The sequence below is a fragment of the Clupea harengus genome, chromosome 18, assembly GCF_900700415.2.
Source record: "Clupea harengus chromosome 18, Ch_v2.0.2, whole genome shotgun sequence".
Lineage (NCBI taxonomy): Eukaryota > Metazoa > Chordata > Actinopteri > Clupeiformes > Clupeidae > Clupea > Clupea harengus.
Window position 1 is genome coordinate 16385469 of NC_045169.1, and position 15000 is coordinate 16400468.

General features: G+C 45.8%; 2 protein-coding genes across 2 annotated transcripts in view; one reads left to right on the plus strand and one right to left on the minus strand.

Moving 5' to 3' along the window:
* Positions 1-15000, minus strand: part of focad (focadhesin) — a 125678-nt gene that overhangs the window by 96094 nt on the left and 14584 nt on the right. The gene's annotated exons all lie outside the window — the stretch shown is intronic.
* LOC116224565 (protein AF-9-like) overlaps positions 1-15000 on the plus strand; it is a 49227-nt gene that overhangs the window by 30770 nt on the left and 3457 nt on the right. Inside the window, exons 6-7 of the mRNA XM_042710537.1 lie at positions 1-61; positions 4261-4977. The exon at positions 1-61 is cut by the window's left edge and continues 68 nt beyond it. Of these exons, the coding sequence (XP_042566471.1) occupies positions 1-61; positions 4261-4977 (778 nt within the window). The remainder of the gene's footprint in view (positions 62-4260; positions 4978-15000) is intronic.

Consider the following 15000-nt stretch of genomic DNA (forward strand, 5'->3'; position numbering starts at 1 on the left):
CAGCTCCCTCACCTTCACCTTCCCCGACCTCAAGAAGAGCAAGCCCTTTCCGGGGTCAAAGGTCAGTAAGGATTTTCAGTTCCGTCCGATTGTTAACCCTAAACTCCTGAAACACCCCCTCAGTTACCCCCCGGGCTCAACCCTAAAGTCAAACCCCCACGTCCCCCCCATCCACACACACACACACACTCACTCTGTGGCCTCTGCCTCACCCCTCCCACAAAGAATTGCCATATCTTCAAAGCGTCTGCGTTAAGCCATCGCATTTGCCAAGTTCAAAGATGTCGAGGCTGTTTAACCGGCTGGATTTTTTTCTTGATGTTAAACTCTGGCTTAAGCAGAGTATGTCTTGGCTGCCACGAGAGGTCTCAACTCTCAGTGTGTGTGGTGTGTGGTGTGTGTGTGTGTGTGTGTGTAGTTTTATTGTGTTTTTATTCAGCTGCCGCAAGAGGTCTTGACTCTCAGTGGAATGGCGTTAGGAGCGAACAGGAATTCTCTCCTCAGAAACATCTCAGTGTGAGTGTGTGTGTGTGTGTGTGTGTGTGTGTGTGTGTGTGTGTGTGTTAACTGGGGAAGGTTCACCGATATGACCAGTTTGGTCCTGTTTTCTGTTCTGGTTCTGTGGGAAGTGAGGTCCTCTGTGCTACCAGCCCTCTTCAGGAGTGTTTCTGTCAGGTGGAGCCGTGAAGCCACTGGGAGCATTTCCACGGCATGTGAAATGTTAACACTCTTTTGAGAAATAGATTTGGAAGGTGACGGTGCAGGAGGCTCGGCCCCAGTGTAATGTAGTGTTACACGTGCCTGCTGGTCCGCTGGTGTTCCCTGTATTGTTAGGAAATCATGCGAAGCCATAGATGGCCATGCTGTTTCCATTAAGTGTTATTCTTGGTCCTGGTGGTCGTATCGCTTACCTTAGTGACTAAAGTGTGTGTGTGTGTGTGTGTGTGTGTGTGTGTGTGTGTGTGTGTAAGTGTGTCTGTGTCTGTGTGTGTGTGTGTGTGTGTGTGTGTGTGTGTGTGTGTGTGTGCGCGCGTGTGTGTGTGTGCGCGTCCATCTGGGGTTACCGGGGAGATGGTGCACATGGAAATGGTTTGGTATCCAAACAGCCCTTTGTGTGTGATGGATTACTGACAGACTGGGGGGTCAGTGAGTCTGTGTCTCCCACTCTGCCTCGCCGTCGTCTTAAACAAACGCAGAAACGAGCCGCCAGCACGCTGTTGTCTTTCTACCTCTCCTCTCTTCCCCCTCTCCTCTCCTCTCTTCCCCCTCTCCTCTCTTCTACCTCTCCTCTCTTCCCCCTCTCCCTCTCCTCTCTTCCCCCTCTCCTCTCCTCTCTTCCCCCTCTCCTCTCCTCTCTTCCCCCTCTACCTCTCCTCTCTCCCCCTCAGTCTCTCTTCTCTTCCCCCTCTCCTCTCCTCTCCTCTCTTCCCCCTCTCCCTCTCCTCTCTTCCCCCTCTCCTCTCTTCCCCCTCTCCTCTCCTCTCTTCCCCCTCTCTTCTGTTCTCATAAACAGACAAGGTTCCGGTAGACAGACAGACAGCGTTCTCGTAGACAGACACCCCTGGTGATGGTAAAGATGAGGGTATATCATCCCTCTACCCCTAGTGATGGTAAAGATGAGGGTATATCACCCCTCTATGATGCTGTGTGTGTTAAGGGGGCGGGGTGGCATCGTTGAAGAGCAGGCATGAGATTCTGTAAGAGAGGTTAAGACCATGTCAGTGATGCCAACTCGTACGAATTGATACGAAAATGTGGTGGAAATACGGCGATATGAATATGATGACTCATTCATACGAACTTGGGGTCAACTTGCAATCTTAATCAATTAATAGAATATTTGCGGTAAGTCGAGAAATAAGGAAAAATGTGTCATAACTTGGCCTCCTGCTTACCAACATGGACCGCGGTGATACGCTTGCGCTGATTGCTCGATATTATAGCTGCAGTGACACGGAAACCAATAGGAAGCTCGGTTCATTGTACCTTTATTTAAGTGTGCACATGCGATTGGGAATGTGTTTTAACGTCTACAAAATTACTATATGAAGACAATTGACTTTTGACGTTGATGGATAAAGTAACCTTGTCGCATCTGCTCTTAGTTTTACAAATGGCTGCCACCAACAGATTTGGGTACGTTTCTGTGATGGTCTTCTAGGTCTTCCTTCTTTAGTTCAGACTTAAGTTCAGACTGCTCATGAATCGGGCTGTGTCTTAGTGTTTTGGTGCGATCTTTTAGTCCTGCATTAGTACATAATAAAACTTGAGTTATACAGGCTGTGTTCATTTATTACTAGATGACAAACCTCAAGACAACATTTGCTATATGGGGCATACAGAAGTTCTACAGCTGTATTGCTTAGTATAACTCTTTGAAAATGTCTTTCCTAGAATACATCTTCTTCTTTTGTTCAGCCATGATTGTATTTTATAAGGGTTGCATTTTGTATACAGAAACTTATAAAATATGAGAAATACTTCCACCACAATATGAAAAGGTTGCCAAAATACACTATGACCGCTGAATTCACGTGATTTAAGAAAAGAGACCCTCTCAAAAGTGATCTTACAGACTACAAATAAGTCTATGTTTGTAGGCTGAATGCCACAATATTGTTTCTTTGACAAGTACGTATCAAAATTTTGCTGATGGCACCCACTAACGCAGTACAGATTTCACTTAAGGAAAAATACTAATTTACTGGGGAATAATCATTTTGAACCATTGAGTACAGATTGGCACACCACAATGTTTGGCAATACTGCCATGTGGCACTCACCACCTGCAGTGTCATTCTCTGTCCACTTATGTCCTCCGACTGTTGGGCTGTGTGTGTGTGTGTGTGTGTGTGTGTGTGTGTGGAGGCTGAAGAGGGGACACAGATTTATGTGTGAAGGTTAAAGGTTAGTGACTGATGGCGTAAGAGTGTGTGTGCCTGTGTGTGTGTTTTATGTGTGAAGGTTAAAGGTCAGTGTCTGATGAAGTTAAAGGTTTTTTGGGGCAGTTTGGGCAGGTCGTAACTTCCCTGGCTGTCTAGACGTCTTAATGGTTTTACAGCATCAATGAAATACTGACACTGTGGCTGACTAGACATAATACCCCCCACACCCCTTCACCCCTCGCCCCTGACGACCGGCAGGAAACACTCTCGACCCGTCCTCAGGTCACACACACTACACGTGTCTCTAGGTCCCTCCGCACATGTCCGTCTCTCCTTCCCTGGTTCGCTGCGTCTTCATCCCAATCCGTTTTAAAATTCCCTTCACACACACACACACACACTACACACATCACCAATCAAATTCACACTTCACACACACACTACACATATCACAAATCAAATTCACACTTCACACACTCCACATATCACAAATATGCCTTTTTTACTCGGTTGATGGCACTACTTTTCAAGCCAAGGATGGCCTTGGAATGAAGGGACATCTAGTCAGGCTCTTCACACGTCCTCGGAATGAAGGGACATCTAGTCAGGCTCTTCACGTCCTCGGAATGAAGGGACGGCTAGTTAGGCTCTTCACGTCCTCGGAATGATGGGATGGCTAGCAAGTGTGTCTGCAAGTTGAACACATTCATCTTCTCATTCCGAATGCATGTAATCACCTAATTAAACTGAAAGACCCAGGAGATATCCCATCAGGAATCACCTATGACCCTCAACATTTCACCGTATGACCCTCAGCACTTGTTTATTTGTTTGTTTGTTTGTTTATTATTGTTGATGAAGCAGATGTGTGTTACCCAGCTGCCTGTGTGCACAGCTGCAGTGGCTGCTCAGGAATGGCCTCTGGCCACAGTGGGAGATACTGGTGTCATGATCTTAAATCTCATCTTCAGCATCTCAACCATGTCCAAATCCCCAATTAAATGTGCGTGTGTGTGTGTGTGTGTGTGTGTGCATGCTTGCGTGCGTGCGTGTCTGTTTGTGTGTGTGTGTGTGTGTGTGTGGTGTTGGTGTGCTTAAGTTGGCTTGCAGTTATCCATCATAAACTGAACTCAGCCCCTGACTGATGAGCCAAAGAGACCAACGGGAGGAGGGGATGGGACGGAGTGGTCTGTGGGAAAACGGCAGAAATTAGTTTCATGAAATGGATGTACAACAAATAAAAATTAGATCTATTTGAGATTGCAAAATGTAAGAATATCTCTCATTTTAATAACACTAATAATTTCTCTGATATTTTTTTACGTGTGTGTGCACGGGTGTGTGTGTGTGTGTGTGTGTGTGTGTGTACGCTCAGGACGGTTCTCGGAGCAGCGGCACGCTCACCCTCTCCTCTTCCTCCTCTTCCACCTCCTCCACCAAGCTGGCCAAGCCGGTGAAGGAGCACCGCGACAAACCTCCCCGCGCCTCTAAGGAGCCCAAAAGTGCCTTCAGGGAGCTGAGCAGGGACACGGGCAAGCCCTCCAAAGACTCCACCACCACCACCTCCTCCTCCTCCTCCTCCAAGAAACCCAAAGACAACCAGAACCAGAACCAGCCCCTCCGGGACGAACAGCACCCCCCCAAGATGGGCTTCAAGGAGCCCAAGGGGCTTGTCAAGGAGCCGCGGCCCGAGGGGGGGTTCGGGGGGGTCGTCAAGCGGCCCCCGGGGGAGACGGTGGTCGGGGAGGATCACGTGACCAAAAAGCGGAAGAAGGGCTTCCCGTCGGAGGGCCAGGGGAAGCCGGTGCTGGGCTCGCCGCAGATGCTCCAGCATTCCCACACGGATAAGAAAGTGCCCAGGGACAAATCCCAGATCCGGCCCGGGAAGCTGACCCGGGGGGAGGGGGAGGCGGAGAGGAGGAAGGCCCCCATGCTCCCACCCTTCCAGGAGCTGGTGGACCCAAACGACTCGGACATGGACGACAACGCGTCCACCAAATCAGAGGTAAGTCTGGGTGGGTTGGTTCTAATTGCACAGCTGTACAGGTGTACAGGTCTTAATCACCCCCTGTGTGCTGCTGTTGAACTGGGTGTTAGATGGTTTGGGTCAGTAATGGCTGGTTTGTATGGTAGCATTGGTGCTGGGTTGGTTTTGGTCAGTAATATGGTTCTGAGTGAGAAGAAGCTGGATGATTCTTTTTTCACTCCCAGCCTTTTCCATGTGAGTTTGGGTCAGTAATGTCTAGTTGGTACTGCTAGCATTGGTGATTTAGCTTTGGGCAGTAATGGCTAGCATTGCTGATTAGCTTGGGCAGTAATGGCTAGCATTGGTGATTAGCTTTGGGCAGTAATGGCTAGCATTGATGATTCGCTTTGGGGCAGTAATGGCTAGTTGGTACTGATAGCATTGGTGATTAGCTTTGGGCAGTAATGGCTTGTTGGTACTGCTAGATTGGTGCTTAGTTTCGGGCAGTAATGACTAGTTGGTACTGCTAGCATTGGTGATTAGCTTTGGGCAGTAATGGCTAGTTGAGCAGCATCAATGCTAGCTTAGTCAATTAGTTGATCTGTGAGGTTCGTGAGTCACAGGTTTTTTTTTTTGTCACACTGGAGGCTGTCTTCTCAGCAGTCATTGATTTACTTTGATTACAGAGCTGTGATGAGTCACTGGTTTGCAGTCTTGATTTATTCTTTCTCTGTCTTTCTCTCTCTCCCTCTCGCTTTCCCTCTCTCTCTCTCTCTCTCTCTCTCCCTCTCGCTTTCCCTCTCTCAATTTCTCCTCGTTATTAAATAAAGATGGCTTCAGTAGGCAGGGAGCCCCTCCAGGTCTGAATAGCAGTAAACATGTCACACACACACTCACTCACACACAACTCACACACACAACTCACACACACACACACACACACACACACACACTCACACACACAGGGGGGGCACTTGTAAACATGGTGGGTGTTCTTATGGACCCCCGGGTCCACAGGAAGTCACAACGGCCTCTGTGGCTGAGCCCACAGCACCGCAGCACAACACACACCACACACCACTCCGTCTGTTTAGTGTTAGCCAGACTTCCCTGTGTGTGTATGCGATGACTTCACTGATCTCCTGGTTGGTATTAACCAGGCCCTCTCTCCCCTGGGACTCCTGGTAGTACCTGATGGGCAGTGTTTGTGTGTGTGTGTGTGATGACTTCACTCTCTCTCTGGGGACTCCTGGTAGTACCTGATGGGCAGTGTTTGTGTGTGTGTGTGTGTGTGTGTGTGTGTGTGTGTGTGTGTGTGTGTGTGTGTGTGTGTGTGATAACTTCATCCTCTCTCTGGGGACTCCTGTTAGTAGCTGATAGACAGTATTTGTGAGAGGAGAATGAGGCCGGTGCTTTAGTGAAACACAGTCAGCACTGTTAAACCACTGACCACTGTGTGTGTGTGTGTGTGTGTGTGTTTGAGTGTGTTTGAGCACTTTGATGCAGGGAATGCAGACCCTGCATCAAGCAGTTGTGTGTGTGTGTGAGTAAATCTGTGTGTGAGTGTGTGAGTAAATCTCTGTGAGTGTGTGTGTGTGTGTGTGTGTGTGTGTGTGTGTGTGTGAGTAAATCTCTGTGTGTGTGTGTGAATAAATCTCTGTGTGTGTGTGAGTAAATCTCTGTGTGTGTGAGTAAATCTCTGTGTGTGTGTGAGTAAATCTCTGTGTGTGTGAGTAAATCTCTGTGAGTGCTCCTCATGTCTCTGCAGCCACAGAGTTCTGATTTGTTCAGCATGTGGCCCAGTGGCAGAGGAGGTTACCACCGGCAACACCAGAGAGACCTTAGAGGGCGTTGTGTGGGCCGCCACTGGAGGACTGGGAGACTTAACTACTTTTGGACTGGATGTCGGACACTTAGAACTCTACTTTTGGGCTGAAGGACTGGGACACTTAACTCTACTTTTGGACTGGAGGTCTGGACACTTAACTCTACTTTTGGACTGGAGGTCTGGACACCTAGAACTCTACTTTTGGACTGGAGGACTGGGACACTTAACTCTACTTTTGGACTGGAGGTCTGGACACCTAGAACTCTACTTTTGGACTGGAGGTCTGGACACTTAGAACTCTACTTTTGGACTGGAGGTCTGGACACTTAGAACTCTACTTTTGGACTGGAGGTCTGGACACTTAGAACTCTACTTTTGGACTGGAGGACTGGGACACTTAGAACTCTACTTTTGGACTGGAGGACTGGGACACTTAACTCTACTTTTGGACTGGAGGTCTGGGACACCTAGAACTCTACTTTTGGACTGGAGGACTGGGACACTTAGAACTCTACTTTTGGACTGGAGGACTCGGACACTTAGAACTCTACTTTTGGACTGAAGGACTGGGACACTTAACTCTACTTTTGGACTGGAGGACTGGGACACTTAACTCTACTTTTGGACTGGAGGACAGATCTTTGGGTTAATGGTACTGATGAGAAAAGGGGAGGGGACAGTTCAAAGTAGTCTTCTGGTGCTGTGCCTTTTCTAGATATATAGATTATACCGTAAACCCCTATTTAGACTCATATAGATATATTGATATAGATTATACATTAAACCCCTACTTAGACTGATGGATGAGGTGGCTGATTGACTGACTGATTGATTGATTGGTTGATTGATGTACATAGATTTGTACACAGATGTTATAGTTCTACATTTAGATTTTGGCTCTCATTTCCCTGTGTACGTCATCTCTAGTGTTCCGTGTGTGTGTGTGTGTGTGTGTGTGTGTGTGTGTGTGTGTGTGTGTGTGTGTGTGTGTGTGTGCACAGGCAGCAAAAGGTTGTCAGGGCCAACGCCACGTCATTTAAGCTCAGGAAGTACTTATCCAGAGTGTGCATTAGGAGCAGTGTGCATTAGGAGCAGTGCACACACACACACACACACACACACACACACACACACACATACCGCTTGTTTACTAGAGGACAGCAATTTCCTTTCCTTATCCACCAGATCCCTGGCTGGGGGGGGGGGGGGGGGGCATAAATGGTGTGGGGTGAACAAATGCCAGGTGCTGTCCCCCACATGTTGCTAAGACCAGCGACCCCGGTGGCCCTGTTTTGGCTAGTACTCAGGTGTGTGTGTGTGTGTGTGTGTGTGTGAGAGAGAGAGGTGTGGTGTATGTAGGGCTTGCTATTTGGTGTGTGTGGGTTTAGGTGCATGCATGTCAGCCTGTTTTGTGTGTGTAGTGTGTAGATAAATACAGCCATCTTCATAGTCATGTCCATCCACTACCAGGGAGCACACACACACACCACACACACACACACACACACCCCTTCCCTGCCCCAAACAAGTCCAAGAGCCCACCAAAGCCATGGAGTAGGCTGTGTGTGTGTGTTGGGAAGGATCAGATTGATGGCGTAACCCAACCCTAAAGTCTGTTTATGGCACCTTGTTTTAGAGAGGAGCTGTGTGGAGGGTGTGTGTGTGTCTGGGGGGGGTGTAAGGATAGACAGTGACCCTTGGGGAGGGGGGGGGGAGATTTACTGCCCTCTGAGGTGGTGGGGGTGGCAGGGGAGGCCCGTAAACCAATAGACCAGCTGCACGCTGCAGTCAATGCTGTTTGAAGTTTTACACTCTTTTGTCTGAGTGGTCTTTTACACACCCACCTCTTTTCCACACACATGTGTGTCCACACACACACACACACACACACACACACACACACACACACACACACACACACACACACACACACACACACACACACACACACACACACACACACACACACAGACACACAAACACTGTCCTTTTGGTTGTCCCCTCAAGCTGTTTTGATGAGTGTTTCATAATGCTGGTTGTGTCTCTGAATTATGGGTGAATTCTTCTCCTCTGCCTTCTCTTTCTTATCTCTTTCGGTATGTTTATCAGAAATACTCCCAAAGGCAGTTTTTCATTATTTACATTTATTTATTTATTTGAATGAGAATGGGATCCTTGACATGAGTCCTTTTGACACTTATTGATCCTTATCGGTATCGGCCCCCTCATATCAATGTTCAAATGCGCCTGTGTTTACATTATGTGTGGCCGGTTTACAAACTTAATTTAGTTTGGAAATATATGTCTTTAGGGATAACATCTGGACCCTTTCACAGATGCGCCGTGGATGGGAAAGCACAGATAAAGCTCATTGATCCGTTACCCCCGACTCATTGATCCGTTACTTCCGACTCGTCCCAGTAGCAGCTCCTTCTGACCCTGCTGGTGCTCTGGGATGAGCTGCGGTGTTGGCAGGATGAACTGGAGCTCCGGGTCCGAGAAGCCCTGTGAAGGAACGCCGTCTTAGGGTTAGCATTAGCAAACTAACGGCAGCGGGACCAGAGGATTGATGAGGTTTAGGGGAAGGTAGTTTCTGTTTGAGGTGTGTGTGTGTGTGTTTGAGGTGTGTGCAGGCCCGGGGTGGGTAATCGGGAGAATCGGGAGAGTTCCCGGTGGGCCGCTTCACTTCTGGGCCGGTCGAGAATTTCATTTTTTGACATTTGTCACGTTAGTTCATTTTCTCTTAAAGTAGGCTACACACGTTCCGCATTCTGACACCGCAGCCTAGGCATGGGTTGTACCATGCGATGGAGTTATCCCCTCCCAAATAGAGTTGGTTGGGTCCATAGCCCGTCTTTTCCAAAAAGTTTTCTCAGATAGACTGCCGATAGCTGGGCTGGCCCTACCGCAACGATACGTGTCAGGGAGGATGGATGGGAGGAAGAGGGGCTGAAAAATCCAGGTTGAAAAAAAGAAAGGCATTTGAGGAGGATGCTGCCAAATGTGCCAAGCTTACCAATTTATTTTCAAGAGGACAAACACAAGTGGCAACTGGTAAAGAGAGACATAGGCCTAATGATTGGCAACGTAACTATTTGGCTAACGTTGTAGCGTTGGTTGGTTCCATGGCAATGTTCCGAAAGCCCATTATTCCGATAGCCCGCTGTTCCGAAATTGTCAGCACAGCAACGTGAACCACTGTAGCCCACATGCACATCCCAATGATTCACACAATCATAAACATATAAATGCATTTATTTCACAAGCATGAACTTTAATTCAGAATATTATTATACACACATGGCATTTGCATCGCGATGATACAAAAATACTTTTATGATAGCCAACGCATGCTTTGTCAGTGCTTGACTAGATCTGCGTAATGTCCTGTGACAATCTGCCGGTGATTTCCTTCGCACGAGTGGTACCCCATATTCAAAAGCAGAGTAGGCTAAGTTAAGAAATATTGCCTAGGAAAAGTTATATGCGTGATAGCCCGGTGAGCGTCACCGCTGCGCAAACTAAATGCTGTGTGTGTTTTGTGCCACTTAAAATATTTCTAAATTATGCTAGGGGGACTATTTTTCGGAATATCTGGCTTTCGGAACACTGGGCCGTCCCCGCGTTGGTTAATATCGTTGTAGCGTTGTCAACCTATTCGCAAGCAAAATATTACCAGAGGTGGAGCTTGAAAGCAGGACCTGTTCCTCCTGCAAAAACAGTGCCATTTGTGTCGATTTAATACTCTCACAGTACAACCTCCTCACGGATGCTTATCATGTCATTGGGGGTTAGCATATACGTTTCTGTTGACTTTGTCTATCACACAGGTTGCATGTGAGAGAAGCTTCTCAACCTTAACATTTGTGAAGAATAGGTTACGAAGCTCATTGAGTCAGGACAACTTGGAGGCTTTCATGTTAATGTACACAGAGAAGGAAATCCTCATGTCTATAAGCAACGACACAGTTATAGATAAAGTGGCTGAAACCAGTGCACTGCTTAGGCGGTTACTGATGCTGTAGATGCTGTTGGTGCTATTCGCATTGTAACTGTATACTGTACTGTGAGTTAACTGTAAACATTAGTTCAATATGCCTCTTTGTTGAAGAGTGGGATACGTTTCAAATGCTTTATTTATTTATTTCTGCTTTTGTTAATTTATCAACCTATCCTTCTCAGCCTAAGTGGATTATTATTTAACCTTTACATTATTTGTTGAACCATGGTATTAATAAAAAAAAACTACAGGATAGTAACTGTTGCTTCATTTATCCAATTTCCACTACCGTGAAAAAAGTGGGCCGGTCTTGGGCCTGAAATTCCCGGGCTGAAAAGTGGCCCCACTCCGGCCCTGGGTGTGTGTGTGTGTGTGTGTGTGTGAACGGGCCACCCTTGACCAACGATGCTGTGGGTTACTGGGCTGACAAACATCGTCATCACTCCTCTTTCTTCCCCTCTCTTCCTGCCCAAAGGACCCACCCACCCCCCATATTTGAATCAGAATGTAAAGAGCGGAGGGGGGGGCTTAGTTATGGCCCTTCACCCCCCTCAGAGTACAGCGTGCTCCTGCAGCATCTAAGACTAAGGGCCGTTATATGGTACTCCGTACTTCACGATTACGGACACATGGGAAGGGCCTACACATAGAAGGAACGCCGAGGAACGCCCTCTCCGTCGTCTCCGGGGCCCTCGGAGAGCTCTCCCGTGCACCGTTGAAATTCCTGTCGATCCGTCATGCCGTGCTGTACAGCGACGGATACCCCTTGGCCGTGATTGGTCCGCTACGACATAATTTCCAAACGACATCATTTCCGGAATCTCACATTTCTGGACCTCGCGTTTCCTGTTTCATTCCCTATATATCACAATACCGCCATGTTTAAAATCCACAAAAAAACTTAAGAAGATGGAGATCACGAACATAGACATATATATGTCTATGATCACGAACATCGAAGAGCGCATTGCGGAAGAGGTCCGGAAATATCCTCACCTCTATAACACATCGCTAAAAGATTACAAAGATGCGCGAATGACTGCCAATTCTGCAGCGGTAGAGCTGGACACTAAAGACTGCGACTGTTTCCTGTTTCATTCCCTATATATCACAATACCGCCATATTTAAAACCTACATGAGCGCCAGCATCTGACAGAGTCGGTGCCAGAGCCCGGCAGGAGCAGACAGCAATTAAAATATTTTGTCCAAACAACCTTTGGACATATTCATTCATATCATATCATGGGACATATCCAACAGCCTCATTAGAATCTGCATCGACTATGATGCCATCTGACAGAAATAGCCTATCTCCATACAGTTAATTTCTTTTAAACTTGCTTCATGATGCATTTGCCGCCTGTAATCACGTTATGACAGCTAGGATACAAACAAATTCCCGCAACAGGAAGAAGGCTGTTATCCTAAATGTGAAGTTATTTTATTCTCAAAAAACGCCCGACAGCAAGTAAAATATTTAGTCGCTCACACAAACAAGCCCCGTTAAACTCACAAGCGCGCACAAGAGGGAGATAAGCATATTGAAATAAAATTATTCACATTGCAAGATCGGAATGAAATGGCCTACACATTACACACGCTAGGCATCTGTATATGCCTAAATAAAACTCACGTTATATGCTACACCAGAAGAGGCACGAATAAAACAAGTCTTACCATTGAAGATCAGTTTTTTTCTTGAAAAATGTAGGCTAAGTACATGGCCACATTCGTTATAAAACTATCTACATAGTCCAACCATCGAGGTTTAATCCATGTTGTTGTGGAGAAAGAAGATGGCATCAATCATATTTCATTAAAGCTTCACACTTCTTACATTGGACATATCAAACAGCCTCATTAGAATCCACATCGACTATGAAGTCTTCCGACAGAAATATCTCCATACAGTACATTTCCCCTCATTAAGTGTCGTTTTAAACTCTCCAGATGACAGTTTCTTTTTTTTTTTTTAAACGTTAAGTGCACAAAGTGATTTAATTTACTCTCAAAAACGAACTTCTGCATTATATGAAGCAAACATGTTCCAGTGTTGGGAAAGTTCACTTTCTACATGAACTAGTTCAGTTCATAGTTCACACATTTTAGAATGAACTAGTTCAGTTCATAGTTTATAATTCAAAATTTAGAACTAAGTTCACAGCTCCAAAAAATTGAGTTCTTTTTTTCAATATGCTGCGAGTTATAATTTTTCTGTAATACCGCTCTCGGCCTCTACGCAACTCGGCGCACACACATTGTATTTGCTTAAAACACACAGCTATCACGCGGCTATTACCGGACCAATACCTTTCAAACTCGGTGATATTATTCACAACTCATTTGTCCTTCATTCTATCAAATATGATTAAACGGCATATGGTATTGCACCCGTGAGGCAAGGGAGTAGAGTTTTGTTCAGTTATCTCTCTAGACTGATTACTGACCAACCTTCCACCTTTGAATAATGTAACTTATAAACACTTCGTTTTAAAGCGCTGTGGCCGTCCTTAAAATATGTGTCAATAAACGAACTTCTCCATCATGTGAAGCAGACAAGTTGACTTTACTACTTATTAAGATGTTTTAAATATGGAATGCTTTATCGCGCAGGCCGCAGTCTCTCAATTTGCCAAGATGCTGATTATGGATTATCCGTGTGCTCTGCCCTGCTATTGTTTCTAACAATACAATATTTCTTTGTTTGAGTGTGGTTGTTTAGTGCGATGGGGGTATATTATCGTTACTGTCTATAAAGGAAGACATTGCAACAGGAAAATCTCCTGCTCATCTCCATTTGCCCCCACCTGTCACGTCTCTGCGACCCACCAGTTGGGCTCTCCCCACACTTCGAGAAACGCTGTGGTAGGGGGAAATTGACAGGGTGGTTGCAATAATAATAAAAAAAATATTATTATTTTAGTAATTGATACACATGAAGTTTAGTTTAAGGCAAAGGGTAGTGATGGATAAAGTTTTCTATAAAAAACAAGTGAAGTCTTTCATTCTCACTTTCCACTCTAAAACTATGAACTGAACTGAACTATGAACTGGTTCAGAATTTAAATGGTGAACTATGAACGTGAACTATTCATGTTTACTTGTTTGAACTGAACTTTGAACTGGTTCATGAGAGGTGTGAACTTGTACAACACTGTCAGCTTGTCGGTCTTGACGTTCAGATGCTGTGCCTAAACTAGCTATACCATCCTCTCGTCACATGATAAAATAGAGACTTGACATTGGACCACAACATACATATTACCCAGCAATCATCATTGCAAATCTGAATATGACAAAAATACCAAAGAAAATAAGAACGTATTAATTTCAGGGAATCGTTTTTTAATAGTTTTAATATTGTATATAAGAAAAGCATATAATTTTGTTATAGAGTGCTACTATTTTCCCCACAAATAATACTTACCATGATAGAGATAAGTTTGCCCTTTCAGGTGGTTATATAGCATTAAACACACTCTTGAATATAAAATCATGTGACTACACCTGCTGCACTTATCGTCTGACTAGTGACAGCTGGTAGGAGGGTCACACGTGTGATGAGAGGTGGGAGATAAACAACGACGATTTCTAACTTACAAAGACGCAACAAAGCAACGTGTTTTCGACAAAAAACCGCTTCTCCACCTACTGTTCTGGCGGTGAATTGTTTTCAGCACCCCCAGCCTTCGGAGAACCATAAAGGCAAACAGAAATGCTAATTAATCCGTCCTATCCGGCGGCCCGCCCATCCGTAACGGAGTCTGAGTACCATACTGGCACCTTAACACTACGATCACAGGAAGACTGGCTAACAGCAGGGGTCTTACACCCATAGAGAGCCTGTGGAGATCCAACACACACACACCGTCTCTCATCCTCAGTCAGTGTGTTTACATGATGGTATAATTCGAATCTTTGCTTAGTCGGACTATGCTTTCTTTCGAGGGTAGGTGCTATTATCCCAATGTACATGGCAGTGAATAAATCGAATCATTGGCCGAAAGCATGTCATATCCGATACGATAGGTGGCGCTGTTTTTATTACAACTAGTGGTGATACAGCCCTTTCCGCTTGACCTCTTCACCACTACCAATAACAACAACAGTTGATTGAGCATGAATCGCGTCTGTTCATCGGTCCAGAAATGCGTGTTGCCTCTTGGGTTGTTTGTTTGTTTCTTTCTGCCAGGCCGATGTGTTTATAAGTTACATTATTCAAAGGTGAAAGATAAAAGGCGAGAGAAACGGACGCACATTCACACACGCGCGCAAATAATGGGTTACAGCCTAAACGCATTGCCCTTCTGCCAGTTGCAT